This window comes from Nesoenas mayeri (genome assembly GCF_963082525.1).
Source record: "Nesoenas mayeri genome assembly, chromosome: 23".
In the NCBI taxonomy this organism is placed as follows: domain Eukaryota; kingdom Metazoa; phylum Chordata; class Aves; order Columbiformes; family Columbidae; genus Nesoenas; species Nesoenas mayeri.
Genome location: NC_137574.1, coordinates 1,512,209 through 1,529,039, shown reverse-complemented (window position 1 = coordinate 1,529,039; position 16,831 = coordinate 1,512,209). Strand labels below are relative to the sequence as shown.

At 47.2% G+C, this 16,831-nt stretch overlaps 1 protein-coding gene across 1 annotated transcript; it reads right to left on the bottom strand.

Moving 5' to 3' along the window:
• Window positions 1-16,831, bottom strand: MDM4 (MDM4 regulator of p53). The gene is given in 13 exon segments (XM_080358194.1): window positions 1-2,738; window positions 3,092-3,172; window positions 3,495-3,629; window positions 3,710-3,870; window positions 5,056-5,152; window positions 5,920-5,983; window positions 5,985-6,016; window positions 7,701-7,852; window positions 8,755-8,768; window positions 9,240-9,373; window positions 10,304-10,378; window positions 12,848-12,954; window positions 16,631-16,831. Coding segments are annotated over 12 exon segments (1,575 nt in total). The 5' UTR covers window positions 12,923-12,954; window positions 16,631-16,831; the 3' UTR covers window positions 1-2,183.

Sequence of the window (16,831 nt, the reverse complement as noted above, 5' to 3'; positions counted from 1 at the left end):
AATGTGCTCCAGCGCTGGTTGTGTCTTGCGGACCCTCGGAGGTCCCTGTTGAATCTGGTGGCTCCGTTGCCATGAAGCTCCGCTCCGCGCGGCAAGGCCAGTGCTGCCCTGAGCTCCTTGGGCAGCGCGGCTCTTGAGAAACTGCTGCTTATTTAAGCTTAAACTTAAAGCAATGAAAGGTTTTTCTCCCAGACCCAATGTCCCCCTCTCTCCAAGCCCCGGGCTGGGCGGTTACAGCCGCACATCACGTGCGATGCTGCCATAGCTTATTCTTCTGTCAAAGGTAAATCAGTGTCATGTTGTGCTATCTTAGGCCTGCTAACTACTTCAGTTAAAAAGAATTAAGCTGAGCTGTTGGCAAGAAGTCACAGGTACAGAGAACAAGAACTCACGGGTACAGAGATTGTTAGAATGGGAGTTACCCTGCAAACCGGCTCTTTATCACCAACTGCCACACTGACAAGAATCTGCGTTTATTAAAGGAAGCTGCAGAGGTCTCAGGAGGATTTTGTTTGGGATATTCAACCCTGTTACTGAAACTTAAACTCTCCTGATGTTTCTTGCTTCTGTCAACACAAATTACCTTCTTTTCAGTGTGTTTGGACCTGAACAATTCAAAAAAAAAAAAAGCTGTTTTTAGCAGAACATTTAGTTCTGAGAAGCAAAACACTTAAGTTCTTAGAAACGATCGGGGTGGGAGGGAATTCACAGTGTTGAAGTGCCACAAAGTGCCACAACGTGCCCCTAAAGGAAAGAGCGTCCCTGAAGAGGGAGGAACCGAGGTGGCAGAGCGGCCTCCGAACGTGCTGAGCTCAGTGGGGTTAAAGTGCATCACCAACAGTTTAACAGCTCTGTAGTTAAGGGAGCAATAAATCCGCTTTTCCACGGGGATTGATCCCCACGGACTGACAGACAGTGCACAAAACACCACACAGTTATGCTCAGGCTTTTAAAATACAACTGTAAATAAGAGCCAACAAGAGTCATCTAAAATGTAACCAACACACAAAGAATCACAACACTACGTGACATCTAAAGGGGACCTGACTTTTGGCAGTAATTGCATTTAGCACCTACTCTGGTATCTTTGCAGAGAAACAATGTGACATGGCAGTTAGGGACCTTCTGCTGGGCTGGAAAAGGGGACATGGCCTCAGGAGCACCCAGGTACCAGCACCACCTTTACCTTTCCTTCTATCTTCAGGTCTACTCCCTGGATTAGAGAGAGAATTATAGAGATGACCACAAAGCAGGGTTGGTGCTGCATTTAAATGCCTGTGTACCTAGAAGGTGAGGGCACAACTGCTCCTGCTGCGTGTCCTCCAGAGCCCAGGGGAACCAGAGGGCTGCGGAAGATCTGAGGGTGCTCAGGAAAGGCTCAGATGCTTTTGAACTGCAAGTTCTAGCTGGGTATTAACCCAGCAGAGCAGCCGCTCGCAGCTCTGATGGACAGTGTAACTCTGCAAACACCTCAAGTGTTAAATAACAGAAAGAAAATTAGCCGACGTTCTTTTGCCACCGGATAAGTGACCTGAGATAGTTAAGGACTAGAAGTTTGGGGAGAACTTATTTCAAGTCTGGGAGCAAGGGCACCTTCACCTCACCTACCGAACCTACGCTAACAGAAACAGCAGAAACTGGGTTATGGACTTCTCACTGCCCTCAGAACTGATCCTTGGAGAAATGGCTTATTGCATGGCAAACACCTTGGTCTACCCTCCCACCTTCTTTGCCACCCCTGTCTATCTATAATGTCTATATATCTATATACGTCTATCTATCTTGGTCATAGATCCCCTCAGAACCATTGCACAGGGTTTGACTTACTGGAGAACAACGCTCCAACAGCCAAAGTTAGAACTCTTTCCAAAACTTGCTTTCTGCAAGGATCAGCTGCCAGAACAGACAGTGCCAGCGGCACCGCTGAGCTGAAATCAGAGGATTCAGGGAATCCCAAAGTCGGGGCATTGACAGCAACGTGCCGATTGCTCCCTGCTCCCCTGGGCTTTAATTTAAGTGGACATTGAAAAGTGGATGCTTCTTCATTTGCTGCAGGCAATTTCTCAGTGCTCCTGGTGAGGTCTGAATCTCAGTTCTCTTTGGTGTTCACCAGCCGAGCTCTGAAGCCGTGGTTTGTGTAAGTGCAAGAGAAGCTTTTGGCGGAGGAGGCTGAGGCGGCCCAGCTACCCCATGAAGATCCTGATCACCATCTCGATGTCCTTCCTGCACACTGGACACGGCGATCGCTTCTTCTTCAGCATCTTGGCACACCTGAAACACGCCACAAGGTGAGCAGTCCTCCCGTGGACGATATTCCCGTCCCGCGGTCTGTGATGGCACAAGAAGCAAGGACTCAGTAATTTTTTTATACTCTCTAAAGACTGTATTTCTTCCTCCTTTTTATGCTCGGCAAAATGCAACAGAGACTTTTTGCTTTCACACTCTCGTGCCAAATCCAAAGACTCAATAGAGCTGCCGGGATCTACACGAGATTTGTTTTCTACCAGGTACAGGTCTTTGGGTTGGCCAATGGGAGCAGAAACGGTCCTTCGGCAGTCGGGGACGTCGATCCCGTCATCGTGGGCTTTGTTCTGCACAGCGTCAATGTCTGACAGAGACAGCGAGTGCGCCAGCCTGGGGCAGTCCGAGTACCAGTCCTTCCGCAAGGCCCAGCAGCGGTAGCAGTACCGTTTGCCTGGAGAGTTGAATTTCCTGCACTTGGTGCATTGCCAGCAGTCCTGGAGTGATGCAGGCAGAGAAAAATGGCAGCAAATGAGTGGATTCTTGTGTGCGACTCGCTTCCCTGACACAGGAAAAGCTGCAAAGCAGCTTCATCAGAAAAGGGCGTTTATTACCAAGTACAAGTTGCACATGCATGATTGCTGGTTTGATTATCAGCACCTCGAAAAGCCTGAAGAGAATCTGGCTGCCCCTGTGCATTCTGGAGGCGCAGATTTTGCTACATTTTTTTGCTTTTCTTGGCTTTTGAAACCCAAACAAGAAATCAGCTTTTCCTACCACAACCAGTAGTGTCTGTAGACAGTACTGCAGCCCATTGCACGCAGGGAACGCGGACCGGAGGGACACCCACCTCAGAAGCAGCTTCTGTGTCGGTGTCATCACTTAAGCGTTGAGAATCCTCAAAGTCTTGCAAACATGTGTCCTCGGTCACCTGGCAAGAGCGGAAATGTTGTCAGAGGGCACGATGATATGTATAGAAATACAGTGAAGTTGCTGCCAGAGTTTTCATTAGTTTTAAGTTTGTGCCTTGACAATGGATGCATTTAAACCAAACCCCAAGCAGGATGAAGCTGCCACCCCACGTACGGAATGGTGGCAGCCTTTTCTGAACGGTTTCAACTGCAGGTGGTTATAGATCTGGCTCCTCCAAATCAGCACAGCACCAAAACGCAGATGAAAAGCCAATGATTTCTATGGGATGGATTAAAGGCCAACCTGTGGAACACACACCCCGCGGCTGTTTGAAGAGGTACCTTTTTGTCACCTTCTTTCGCTTCCTCGCTCTCAACCGCTTCCACCTTGACTGTGGCACCGCTCTGATCCGACGGGCACTCGTTGAGGAACCACAAGTCATCGGTAGTATCGGAAACAATGGCCGTGTCAATGTCCTGTCGGAGAGGGAACAGAAGAGAGCGCTCAGAGCTCTGGTCAGGAGCAGAACCAGCACCGCAGCCAAACGTCTACACACCTGGTTAGTCTGAATATCTGTTGATCCATTACTTCTGGAGTTGTAATTGCTTCTGAGGTTGCCTAAAAACCACCACGGAAGACCAGCTACATCCCATTCCTCAAACACGAGGTCCAGTTTAGGCTTCTTGCTTTTAGAGAGGTTTTCTATTAAGTCTTTGTCTGTAAGAGCCAAGTAGAGTCTAAGTCATGACACCTCTACATTGTTTAATAGACTAGCAGAGAAAAATTCGCCCCCAGTCAATTTCAGAAACGTTTCTTGCTCTCTCTCTAGCTTTACTTTACTTCCAAGACTCAATCCAGAAACACAAACAGTTCTTTCAGAGCTCTGCCCAAGCCGACACCAAGTAGATTTCTTGAGTGACTTGAGATGCAGAAAGAACCGGTTTGAATTTGGTTCACGTTTCCAGTGACGGGAGCTCCTGAATTCCGAAACTGGGCTCAAAATAGAAGCAGGAAGGTAAGAATCCTCCTTCGCAGGCCTGGCCGCAGCCTCCCTCCCAGCCCGCGCGCCTCAGCCTGCGATCCTAAACTCAGTCTGAATTTCAACATAACCTTCAATCTCTCTCCTCAGTGCCAAGAGGCTCAAAGGCACAGCCAGGACTGTTTCTGCCTCCTTTGGACACGCAGCCAGGAAAACATCTCCCGCTCTCACGTGATCAGGAAATACCCACGCTTGCCAAGAAGATTTGTTATTACAAATTAGGTTCCTTGATAGGAGAACAACGTGAGAATAGAAAATAGAAAAAACAGGAAAATTGCATCTGTAACATCACAAATCCATGAGTGGATCGGCAAGAAATCCCCAGACATTAAAACAAATAAAATGTCTAAATATGAAGGAGCTGCATTATGCTTAAGCTGGATAGAAAAAAAAAGCCATTGTTCTTGAGGTCCCCGAGCGGTTTGCAGGTAATGACTGCAACGGCTCGTGCTTGTGTTCTGCGGAATCAGAGAGTCCCTTGAGAAGATAAACAGATACACGTATAATTTCAGCATTTAAAATACCCTTCAGCAAGATCTGTACTATTTTTCATGGCTTTATTTAGCGACAGATGTGCTTTTGGGGCTTAACCTGCCGTTTTATTCAAAGTGTTTGTTTGTTTATGAGACCCAATATCCAAGCTAGAAAGCACGTCTATCACAAAACACCTCTGGCGAACATTTGCAGCTTTCTCAATCTTTAGCATAAGATGACGATTTTTAAAGATTATATTCTACAAGAGGTTTTTATTAGTCTCCCGACACCTCCTCCAGCGTTTTGCTGATGCGGAGCTCAACACGTCGCGCTGGGGACGGAGCAGAGAGCTCGTGCACACGCTGTCACTGACAAGAGCTGGAACTCACCCGGGTGCTTCTCACACTGCTGCTCTGAGGCAGACAAAGCAGCAGAATTGCTCTCGCCCTCCATGACGCCGGTGTCAGAACCTTCCTGCTGGCTACACTGCGTGAAGGAAGGAAAAAGGGATGTTAGTCCATCAGAGCTTATAGAGACAAGGGGATGTAGCACTTCCATTCCGAGTCACCAGCTGCAGCGCCGGACCAAGGAGTTATGAAGAGGAAAAAAAGGTTTCTGAACAAAACCTACGCACTATCGACCCTTTAAGGAGGCTAATGCATCTGTAATCAGCACAAACAATGTCCTTGCAACCTAGGAAAAATCTTAAGACTGGCAAAAGTGCAAAAGTTGCCATCTTTAATGTGGTAACACTGTGATCTTTGTGAGTCTCTGGCCCCCAGTGTAACAAGACACCTCCCGGATCCAACTGCCCGAATCCCAAAATACACCTGGAAACAAAGTTTGAAGTGCAAAGATTTTTCCCGGGTTGCAGATTCTGCCTGAAAGCTTCTGAAAACAAACCTGCCAAACACAAAACTTGGTCACATGTTTTAGAAAGCTTAATTATTTGGCAATTCCTACTCAGAAAGGGGACGAGAGAGAGGGGAGGAAGCCATGAAAAGACAGAGCACGCTGGAGGAACTGAGGACTAGAAGTGCTACACCCCAGAGAAACGCGCTCAGAGACTGGCACTCTGTTATGGAGAGAACAGAGAAGGGTCACTCTGTCCCTGCTGTGTGGACTCCGAGAACTTTTTCAGGAAGGTGAGGACCTGGCAGCCAAGCAGCACAAAGTTCTGGCAGTCCACCATGCACAGGTACAGAGAAGGGGCACTCTGTACAACAAAAGAAACCACCAGGCAGTGGGTTTACCTTCAGCTGGTCTTGGCTTGGCTTATCGACGCTCTGTTCCTTTGCGAGACTCTGTGCGGCATCTAGATAGCAGGTAAAACAAAAGAAAAAACCTTCCCTGGTAATAACCATTCTCACAACACAGACGGTGTTCAGCAAGCAACCAGCGAGCCAGGCTTGGCAGAGCTCTAAAGTCTAACGTTACTGTTTAGGAGAAGCAGAGCCCTTTCCTACGGGTGGTACTCCAGGACTCCCCGGGGATGTATGGAGCCTTCAGCCTATGGAATACAGTCTACGACCTCGGAGACGGAGCTCAATGAAACCTCACAGCACGTAAGAACCTCCTTCCCAATGTGGAAAATCTATTCTTCTTCCTACAGGCTGTCCTGCCATCGCAAGTTTTAAGTCCTTGACGGAAGAGGAGGCAGAAGCCCAGAGCAACAGCAGAAGGTGGGGACTTGCACCTGAAGGCTGGATCAGATCTGTGCGAAGGTGAGTGGAAAAGAGTAACGTTTTTATAAATACGTGAGGACACCGACTCTTTCAGCTCAGGAAAAATGTCCTTCTTAAATGGTGCAGGCAGGAAGAACAAAGACTAGACTAAAGAAGGGAAAATTCCATGCACAGCTCCTTCCTGGGTAACTCTGTACACATCCATAACGCAATTTAATCCAGCTGATTACGCTGGCCCCAAGAGTTAATTAAAAGGTCAACCTAAATAGCAAGAACAATCAAATTAACAGAAATCTTTCTACATAATAGGAGAGCTGCACTTAGGAAGTCTACCCTGTAAAGAGAGTGACTTGCTAGAGAACAGAAGATGCAGGAATGGCTCCTGCTTGCTCCCCTGTCAATTTAGCGGGGAAATTGCCCACTGAATGCCAGGCAGATGTGAACAGTCTGATTCACATCATGAATCATGGCACTGAAGACACTGAAAACTGCTGCGATAGGCAGAAAAGTGGAGCACAGAGCGGTCCATAAAACGGACCAGAACACAGGGCCATACAGTGACACGGCATTATCTCATATTCTTTGCCTTTCATGCACTAGCTCTGCTTTCCTTTCTGCCCTTGCATCACGCTACAGCTTCTGCAGTCACTGATCTTTTAACACATGAGGAAAACAGAGGCCGTTTGGCTCATCCGGAATTGCTTTCGCCCCGCAGGGACATTACAGGAGGTGAAGACCTACCCTTCTAACACTTCGTAATGCCAACTAGTCTTGAACGCTGTGCTAAAAGACACCCCATCTATTGGAAAGCTCCTTCTCCCAAGCCAAGATATACTAGGAACTGACCACAAAATGTCCTCACAGTGAGGTATTCCTAAATACATCTCATGTGGCTCATACTTAGAGGTAAAGCCAGCCAAGGAAGGACGCCTCCTGCTAAAGAGCATTATGTAGAAGCTTAGTCTTTATTACCAAGATGTACTGCAGTCACTTTTCTTTCTACAAGTGTACTTAAAAGAAGGGGCTGAGATAATGTGCAAAATGATGTGCTGATGAGCGCTGATTGGGCTAATGAACACAAGCAGCTATTACAAAACTAAACACAAAGACCTCTTTAAGCCTTATGGTACTTCTAGTTATTGCCATATTGTGATGGAAGAAAAACACCACCTAGAGTCATCCTTCCTGTGCGTTTGTCTGAGGTCTGGTCTGCCAAGCTTGTTTCGTTTTATAGTCACACACACCCACAAGCAGACACGGTATAACTCAGCGACCATCTCCTAAAGGAGCAGTATTTCCTTCAGCAGGTTTAAACATCAGTTACACCACGAGTGGACCACACAGCGCACCCAGGCACAGGCACACATGGAGCAGAGGGGACGGGGCAGCGAGCAGAGCACGTTCTGCTGGGATCCTTTGCTCTCCGCATCCACTGCCGATGGGGAACAGGCCAGGGCAGCGCCAGCGAGGGAACAGCACTCACACGTCAGCCTGCAGTAACCTGGGGAGTGCACAGTCCGCTTGGGAAGATTCTCCTACATAGGAAAAGCAGGGGGCGCTCAGAGGCACCAACACACGGCTCAGAGCAGAGGACCAAGCAGTTTAGGGCCGTTTGCTCGGTTTCTAAATTTGCACAAACATTTACATACTTGTGCAAAAATAGACTAAGCCCATGTGAAGAACTGAGTCCGTACTATCTGCTCAGAGACCGCGGGAGTACAGCACAAGGCTCCACCGCTCTCCCGCTGTGGCTCCCTCACAATTTGCATGCTTGAAGATTTTTTTCAAACGGAGATCACCAGCTGTACAACGAGAACTGGCTGCAAGGAAGCCGACAGCTGAGATTAATTTAAGAATAAATTTATGAATAAATGTATTAATTTAAGAATAAAGTTATGACTGAAAGACTTTTGATATAGATTTGATTCCTCTTATGAGCTGGGAATGTAACAGTGACCTTTAGAGGTTCAAGTGTTTCATTAAAGTCCAGACCTCTTTGGCTTGCAGATCTAGCCTGGGTTTCCAGCATTCTTATAGTCAGTCTTAAGACTATGAAAGTATGAGACCGAGACATCACAGTGTGCTATGAAACCAAGAAAGGACTGAGAAATCAATCACGATTTGGAGGGGACACTCGAGTCACGGTGATCCGTACAGCCGCGGTATTTAGCTCTGCCAGCTGTGCTTCCAGACAGAGCAGCCACGTCACTCAACACCTGAGCTCGTATCACAGCTACTGGTGGTGGACACACAGAACAGACACGTACTCAAAGAGACTGCCTTGTTAAAACCTTCATTAACAGCTTGTTCCAACTTCCGAGACATTTCTCTTTTTTAAGTATCATCACTTACCCAAGTTACATCAACACTACATTGAATATAGTTGCCCGCACTGTGACAAACCTGACATGCGGATTCTGGGAAGAAGGGGACCGTGTGAACATGTCAACACTGCTTGAAAAAGCCGTTTACCCAGCTTTCTTAAACCAGGAACAGATATTTTCATTATCCAGAGAAGGGCTGGGAAATGCAGTGCCTTTTTTGCCACTCCTAACTGCTTTGCTAGAGAGAAGGCTGTGGCGATCGAACTTTGAAGGACGCAGATTTTAGCTGAAGTGTGAGGATAGGGCCTTAAGAAGCTACAGAAATAAAAGGGGGAACAGGTGTCACCTCGAGCAGTTCACTGCTTGAACATTCAGAACGGGCTCTTCAAAACAAAGGAGCTAAACCCAAACTTGTGAAACGCCTCAGCAATAAACGCCTGAATGGGGCACCTGCTACTCACAGAGGTTTATGTGACAGCAAACAGAAAGTGACACCGAGAGTCTCCCATCCTGACGACAAGCACCTCTATAATGCCATGTACGTTAAATGTCACCTTTTCCTACCTTGGGTCTTTCACAGAGAAGCTCTCCAGCCCCAGCAGTTCTCCCAGCTGATCTCCTCCGCAATAGACCATGTGTTGTTGGTTTTTGTCATAGAGCTGCCTCACCATTATGTACTGTCCCAGGTAATGCATCACCTGTGGATACATAACGTTCCATCAGCCACATCTGCATGAGGAGCACAACACATGGAAACATCCTCTGAGAGCTACAGCGAGGGATCCGGAGCACAAGAAGAGAAAGCCAAGTGTATTCAGTGTAATACAGGCAGGTTCCAGCCCTGTTACTCACCAAAGTGACCCTGCTGAACAACAGTGTCACCAAAAACTTGCTAACACTACTCCTTCCACTGCAGAAAAAGTGATTTAACTGAGTTAAAATGTTAATCTATACAAGTAACCTGCATTTAATGCTCAACTCTCCCCATTTAAACCATTCAATTTGTTTTTGCAAAAAAATTTAGGAGCTAAATAAGTTATTTAAATGCATAAGTGTTTAAAATAAGTCACAGGGCTCTGCAGGAATATTTGACACATTCATAATGAAAAACCACTGCATTTAATTCTTCACAGACAGGACACTCTTGTAAATCACAGTGTCATTTTTTTAATCTTGTACACATATTGCATTTTAATCTTAAAAGAAATGAATTCACGGGGTCTCTTAGGTTCAGCTGACAAGCCATTTCAAAGGCAAGTTAAAGAAAAATATCAACTAGATTTCAATCTTTAAGGCTTTCATGTGCTGAGCAGAGAGCAAGACAATCGAACAGAACCTCCCACGCGCTCGGGAAGCGGCTCTGCCGGCTCTCCCAGCTCTCAAGATGTTTCTGATTTTCCAGGAGAAGTAGTTTTCTTTAATACTTCACACTCCCATTCCAGTTCCTCTGGGGGCTCTTAAGACAATTTATGACCGACTAAATCACAGCAGCCCTGTGGGGAAGGTATCCTTATTTTGCACATAAGGCTTCAAAATCCAGAAAAATTAACAGCAAACCCTCCCCACTAAGAGCCACGTCCCAAAACACAGGGACAGGCACCATTTCAGTGCCTGGAGACCAAACCCACCTCCTTCAGCGTGAAGGTTTCACCCTGGGCGCCCGCAGCCTGCAGAACCTTCAGAAGTGGCAGTTTGGGTCGCACCTGAAACACAAAAGTGCAGAGTTTTGTTTGAACATCACCCTGACACACGTGGCTGTGTCCCACTGGCCCTGAACTGCGTCCCGCTGCCCCTGAACTGCGTCCCGCTGCCCCTGATCACTGCTTGGGTTGGGTTGGAGGTGGTGGGGGACTCTGCTTGCCCCAGGCTGACCCGATGAAGGCTGGTGTTCTTTTCTCACAAGTAATCTGCATGGACAAATGCTTAAAAAGAAGTTAGAAGGACTGAAAATCAGCACAATCATTCTGACTCAATTACAAGACAAAAAAAGAGCCAAGGAATTTGGGCGGCCAGCTGTAAAGGCTTTAATCACTCATTGTCCCATTAACTTTGTCATTCACCCCCAGAGCCTGGTCTGGAGTCCCAGGCAGTGACTCACCAAACCACTCGTTTCGGGTGTTTCGGGTAAGGCTGGTGCGTTCAGAGCAGCGCTGCAGGAGCAGTGCTGCAGGAGCAATGCTGCATCTGCTCAGCTCGTGCTGTTAACACATCAGGTCTGCTCTGTACAGACCTTGGGGAATATGTATTTATTACGATCCATGAAAAGGCATGTAATAATAACACTGCATTAACCACAAGGTGTGGTTAATTAACACCAAAGATCAGAACCTGTATTATATAAAACATAAAGCATTCTGGGAACGATCCAACTGCTCCACAACCCCTTCAGGTTTCACCCACATGCCCAAGCAGCTTTGAGCAGCAGATGAGACAGATGATGCCATATAAAACAGCAGCAAGTTTTAAACAGCTTCTTCCCCCTTCATTTATTCCACAAGAATTTTAACAATTCCTGGGAGTACAACCACCAAATCTCTTCCTCCATTCTTGTCCACCAGAGGCTCATACAGAGACATATTTCCATCTGTCACAGGACAGAAAGCCCAGACCTCAGCACATGATGTTCTTTGCTGTTTTCCCTACATTTTTACAGGGCTTAGGCTCAAGGCAGGTGGTCTGTGCCAGCTGGTAAGGGCTTCACCTCTCAGCATTAGCTGGGTTCACCTGTGTCCCATACCCACCCCTCCCTTCTGCCTATAGAAAGGCATATAAATACTTCCTCTCACAAGGAGCAGAATCAGTTTGTGACCCTACAGTGTCTCCTCAAGGGGCAGCCTGAGCTGCAGCACCATCTTCCTGCACAAGGTAAGGAGATGAGGTTTTGGTTGCTTGTTATAAATGGAATTTGTCACTTGGTTATCAGATGGTCTCTTGGCAAGGTGTCTGTTCTTTTTCTCATATTGGTAACAAACCAAAAATCTTCTCTGTGAATGTGCCTGCTCTGCCTGTTCTCTCATTATTCTGTTTGTTGAATGTGTTTTCAAGCCCAAACAGAACAGCTCATGTCCAGCCCCAACTCCCGTTCTCAAAAACAGCTTTTTCACTAGGAAAGAGCTGAGCACAACTCAAATAAGTGCTTGTGTCAGCACATCTTTTTAATAAGATGAAATTATGTGTTTGCATTCATTCATTTCTCTAATGACCACTCTCAAATGGATTTTGAAGTAACTCCTTCTATGTCTTTCTGATTAAAAAAGCAACCCAGTTAGCTTGATCACTTTAAAATGGGTCTGCAGCTACTACAGCACAGCCCAAATGAAAGTGTTTATTCGGCACTGCCTGGGACACTGAGTGTTGACAATCAATATTTTGCTACTAATGCCAGAGCCCATTTGCTTATTTTTTTCACGCAGAGTGAGTTGAATAAATAAGCATATACATCAATTCTGCACAGGACTTGGCTACGGTTCAAAGTTTCTAAATTAAGCCTCAAATAGGAGGATCTCTCAGCTTCCCATCAGCTTATTTCCATTCCTGCCACATCCCCTCATATTGTGGAGATGTTTTTTACAGCAAACTGGCTCTGGAAAGGTGGATGCCTGTCTTGGAGAAATTGTCCTGATTTTTAGAGCAGATTTCTCCAGTTATTGTTTGCAAATTTCTCCTGTCTGGCTGTCAATGTGGTGTGACACAGCCAGTCTATTATAGTCAAACCGCACACCGGCCACACTGACCTTGGCTTGCAGCTACTTCTTGTTCCAGAGACAGTCTAGGAATAGTCAATTAGAGGAGCACTACATGTTCAACGCTCACCTGAGGCCAGAAAAGCCACAGGGATGTGTTGCTGACTAGAAAAAGTCCAGTACACAAGGTTAGAAAGCTCCAATACAACTGCCAGAGTCCAGCACTAGCAGGAATGCTCTATGCGGAATTCTTTAAGTATGGGTCCAGCACAAAACTACATGTTTTATAATCTCTTGTAAGGCCAGTTTTACCTTTTTTTCCCCCTCTTCCCCCTTTAAAATGTCCATAAATCAACACAATTCAGGATAAAACCCCTTCTCCATCAGGCTAAGTTCTTCTTACGTAAATGTACTTGGAGAGTTTTGACTTGATGGAATTACTGCTGTAGTGAGAAGAAAGGTGTGAAGATACGTGGGAGACACAGTTACCTGGTTAACTTGTCCGAGTGTGAGCCGGCAGGCGCTCTCGGCTGCTGGAGGCTGGGCAGAGCTGGGAGATGTCATTGTGGCAGTGATGAGCTGTTTACAGCACAGACCTGCAAGCGAGAAGATTCATGTCACACTTAAGCTGAGACGTGGTCTTGAGTTTAACCGCTTCCACTTCTTAGAAGCTTCAGGAAACTGGTGTTTAAAATTAGCCCTACGTGTGTATCTTAAATGACTGCGGTATGTTAATGTTACCGTGTCCCCCACCTGCTCTGTCCAAACCGATCTGATTGTCCTACCAGAGCTGCAAACAGCTGTGTGAGAACAGCCGGCACAGATGTGCTGTGGCACTGAGGATGCTCTGACTGCCCATCTCAGCACAGTGAGAACTGCCAGTTTCCATCGAGCTGCAAACTCTGAACATGGTGAAACCCTCGAGTCAGAGCGGGGGTGGGGGGAACAGCAGCTGAGTCACAGTTAACCAGACTGGAACCTTCCCAAGGCAGCGACCCCTAAAAGGAGGAGCAGTCAGTGCTGATTACGATGATTAACACATATTAACACATTCCCCACCTGCCTTTCCAAGAGCTGACAGCCTGAAGCTGCAGCAGCTTCATCCCATAGATCCAGGCTGTGAATTAAACAGTCCTGAGTACTGGGTGAGATGAGCCTTTCCTGGAAAGGAACAGAAGGGGAAGTCCTGCAGCTATTTGAATTGGTTTCAGTATCCATCCCAAGCACTCAGCTTCATATGCAGAACGAGCTGGAATGACTCATGGTCACAGCACAATTCAGTTTAATCTACCCTGCCCAAAAGGCCTGAAAACTTATTTATATTTAAAGAGAGAGGCTGATGTACATTAACAAGGCACTGGAAAAGAAAAAAACAGAAGTAACTTGAACCTGCTGGAGAAGGAACTTGTGTCTTAACCTCTTAGTCTCAGCACTAAAGCTTAAACCAATAAAGTTGTGGTGTGTCCCCAGACCCAGTTAACAGAAAAATCTCCATTTCAATGTGAATTTGGTTGCACTTTTGCAGGCAGTTCTGAAACAAGCCCTGTGGCTGCTGCTGGGCAAGCTGGGCAGAGCAGGAGATGAAAAAATTGGATTGAACAGCAGCTCGGGTCACTGAACACTAACTGCTCTCCACCCCTTCCCAGCATAAGAAGGGACTTTGGTAGACGCTTCTGAGAGCTCCTGTAGCACTACATTTCTCTTAAAGAAAAATCAGAAACAAAACCATTCCCAAAGATCAAGTATATCTCTAAATATTTATGAAAGACTGGTTAAAACATATAAAATATTCAAGTTTGGTAAATAACACCGATAGTGACCAGATCTAGGCAGTAACTCAAAGTAAGTGACTTACAACAGCTCAAACCACTTCCATTCTACCAGCATCTTAAATCTTAACTAAGGTATCCATTATACTTGATAATGCTGAGCGCATTGTGACACAAACTGCCCCACAGGACCCTTTCCAAGCTGAGCCGAACTTTGTACCTGCTGCAGAATAACTCACCACCCTTGAACTGCTCTGCTAGGAGTGTGGATCAGCAGGCCAGGGAGCAGCCGCCTCAGCCTCCCTTCGCTCCTGCCAAGAGGAGTCCGGTGTCCTTGGGCAGCGGAGCTTCCTGTGGATGCTCTGAGTGGCTCTTTCAAAAAGCAGCGCGGGCTCCAGCTCATCTCAGGAAAGGGAGTCGCCCAACAGAGCCACCCAGCGCTGATAAGAGCTGAGCTGGTGTGAAAAAGGGACAGAATGCATTCCTGGAAAGGCTCTGCTGCCCCAGGTTGAGAGTCGACTAAAGCTCACTTTAACTGTTTCAGTACTGGTTTTATTAGAGAAAGGCAAGTTTGTGCCTTGCCTCCAATCTTTACAGATAAATTGTATTTTTAGATTCTTAGTAATATTAACTTCCTTTAATTAGGAATCAGTCTTGAGATCACTGAATGCTGCCTGCCCAAGCGCGCACGCTCTAAAACACGGCTGGATTGCAGATGCCCACAAGTTTTGTGGCCGCAGCCACTAGTCATTGTCCTGCCAAGACAGAAAATCCCACTCGTGTTACCACCCTCTGTTGGAAATTCCTAAAGAACTGAGGAGTTTCTTGCTCAGAGAGCCCTATTTACCCTTCCCCTGCAATTTCCCCCCCTATTTTATGCCCAATACCTTACCCCACAACCTAATTTGCAGCCAACTGAAGGAAGCACCAGTGAACTTACTGCTGTTGCCTCCTGGAGCTTTGGAGCTACATATATAAGAAAATTATGCTGGAGCAAAGTAATGACTCGGAGGAAACCATGAATCACAGCGTAGTCATGAAGTAACAATTTGTTCCATTGGAACACTTGATATGGTCACACAGGCTACAAGAACAAGCTGTCCACCCGGTTTGTGAGGAAAAGTTCCTGCTCTCAAGAGATCAAACCCCCACTAGCACATGGTGCTTGTGGATGACAAGGTTTGGAACTAAAGATCTCAACAGACCCAGAGGGTGTGAGCACAGGGGGCACGGGCTTCTCGTCTGAGAAGTTGTAGCTAAGCTTCTAATTCCAGTTCAGTTTTAAAGTCTCATTCCAATGAAAGAATATGGTGTTTAATTTCTGTGCAAAGTGAAAACACAGCAGGGAGTGTAAAGCGGACGTTTCTGCTGGGGCTGTGGGCTCTGTAATCGCTCCCTGCACCAGTCTTGTTCTCAGCACTCAGGATATAAATGTTGACCCTTTTTGATCAGCACATTCCCGCGCAGCCCCCAACAACCGGTTAACGCAGGACAGAGCTCAGCACCTGCATCTGTTAAACTGCTTCTGTCCAACTGACGTTTTGGACAGGTGAGAGTGTATTTTGACTCTTTTTAACCCAGTGAGCACAACAGTCCGAACCTCTGCACTGTCCCAGGAGTGCTGGAACTGATCAGCCTAGAGATCATCTATTAAAGTCCTTCTGTTTAATGTGTGAGACGTAACACAGCTGATCTCAAGAGTTACTAATCCCTCCCTGAAAACACTTCCTTGTTGCTAATACTGGACTTGGCAGAGCAGCAACTTCCAACCGTTAAACCGCGCAGGCTCTGGGGAAGCAGGGTTGGGTTTATGGTACAAAATCGCTGTGTGAAAGATGACACATGGCAACAGCCCCCGTCAGCTCTTTGCTGTTGTCTGGTCATACCACATTCCTCTGAAACTTTTATCCTAAATGTTGCCAAAGTTTTTAGTGCTGGAGGTAACTACCGGGTATGAAAAGGCTTGGGAATGGGGGAAAAAGTGTGTGCTCTGGAAAAGATGCAATAATGCAGAAACACTTGTTGCATCTCCCTTTATTACTGGAGCAGACACTGGAAGCGTCAGGAACTGCGACCCACGGGATGTCAGACAACAGGCACCGGTCCTTAAAAGCGTTCGGCAAGAAATACAATTAGAGTAACGGTTGAAGTTTGGGAGCTGTTTCTGAAGGGCAGCGGCACAACTCGGAGCTGGGAGCTCTTGCTGTTTCCAGCACAACCGAGCGAATGGCGCCACTGAAGCTCCGTCTCTTCAGTCAAAGGGGAACTTTTCAACTCGTTTTTGACGCTTCATTTATTTTCTTCTGCCCAGCAAGATGATTTTTTTTCAACAGAAATACCTCCAAAGTGAGACACAGTAACCGCTCCCCTGGCTGTAAACGCCCAACCCTGGTGTCCCTGTGCCCCCCGGGCCCCTCCTGCCGCCCCCCGGGCCCTCCTCAGCCGCCTCCCCCCGCCCCGCTCCCCGGCACCGGAGCGCTGCGCCCCCGAGCCCCGGGCTCACCCTACAGCTGCTCCATGGGCCCGGGGCCGGGGGTGGGCGGGGGATCCCCCTATGCCCCCCGCGGCCTCCGCTCCACCATCTTAGCGGCCTCCGGGCCGCCGCTTCCCCTCCGAGCCAACATGGCTGCCCCGGCGCTTCCGCTCCGGCGGGGCGGGACCATAGAGCGCGCGGGAAGTTGCTCCTAGAGAAGACGCGGAATTC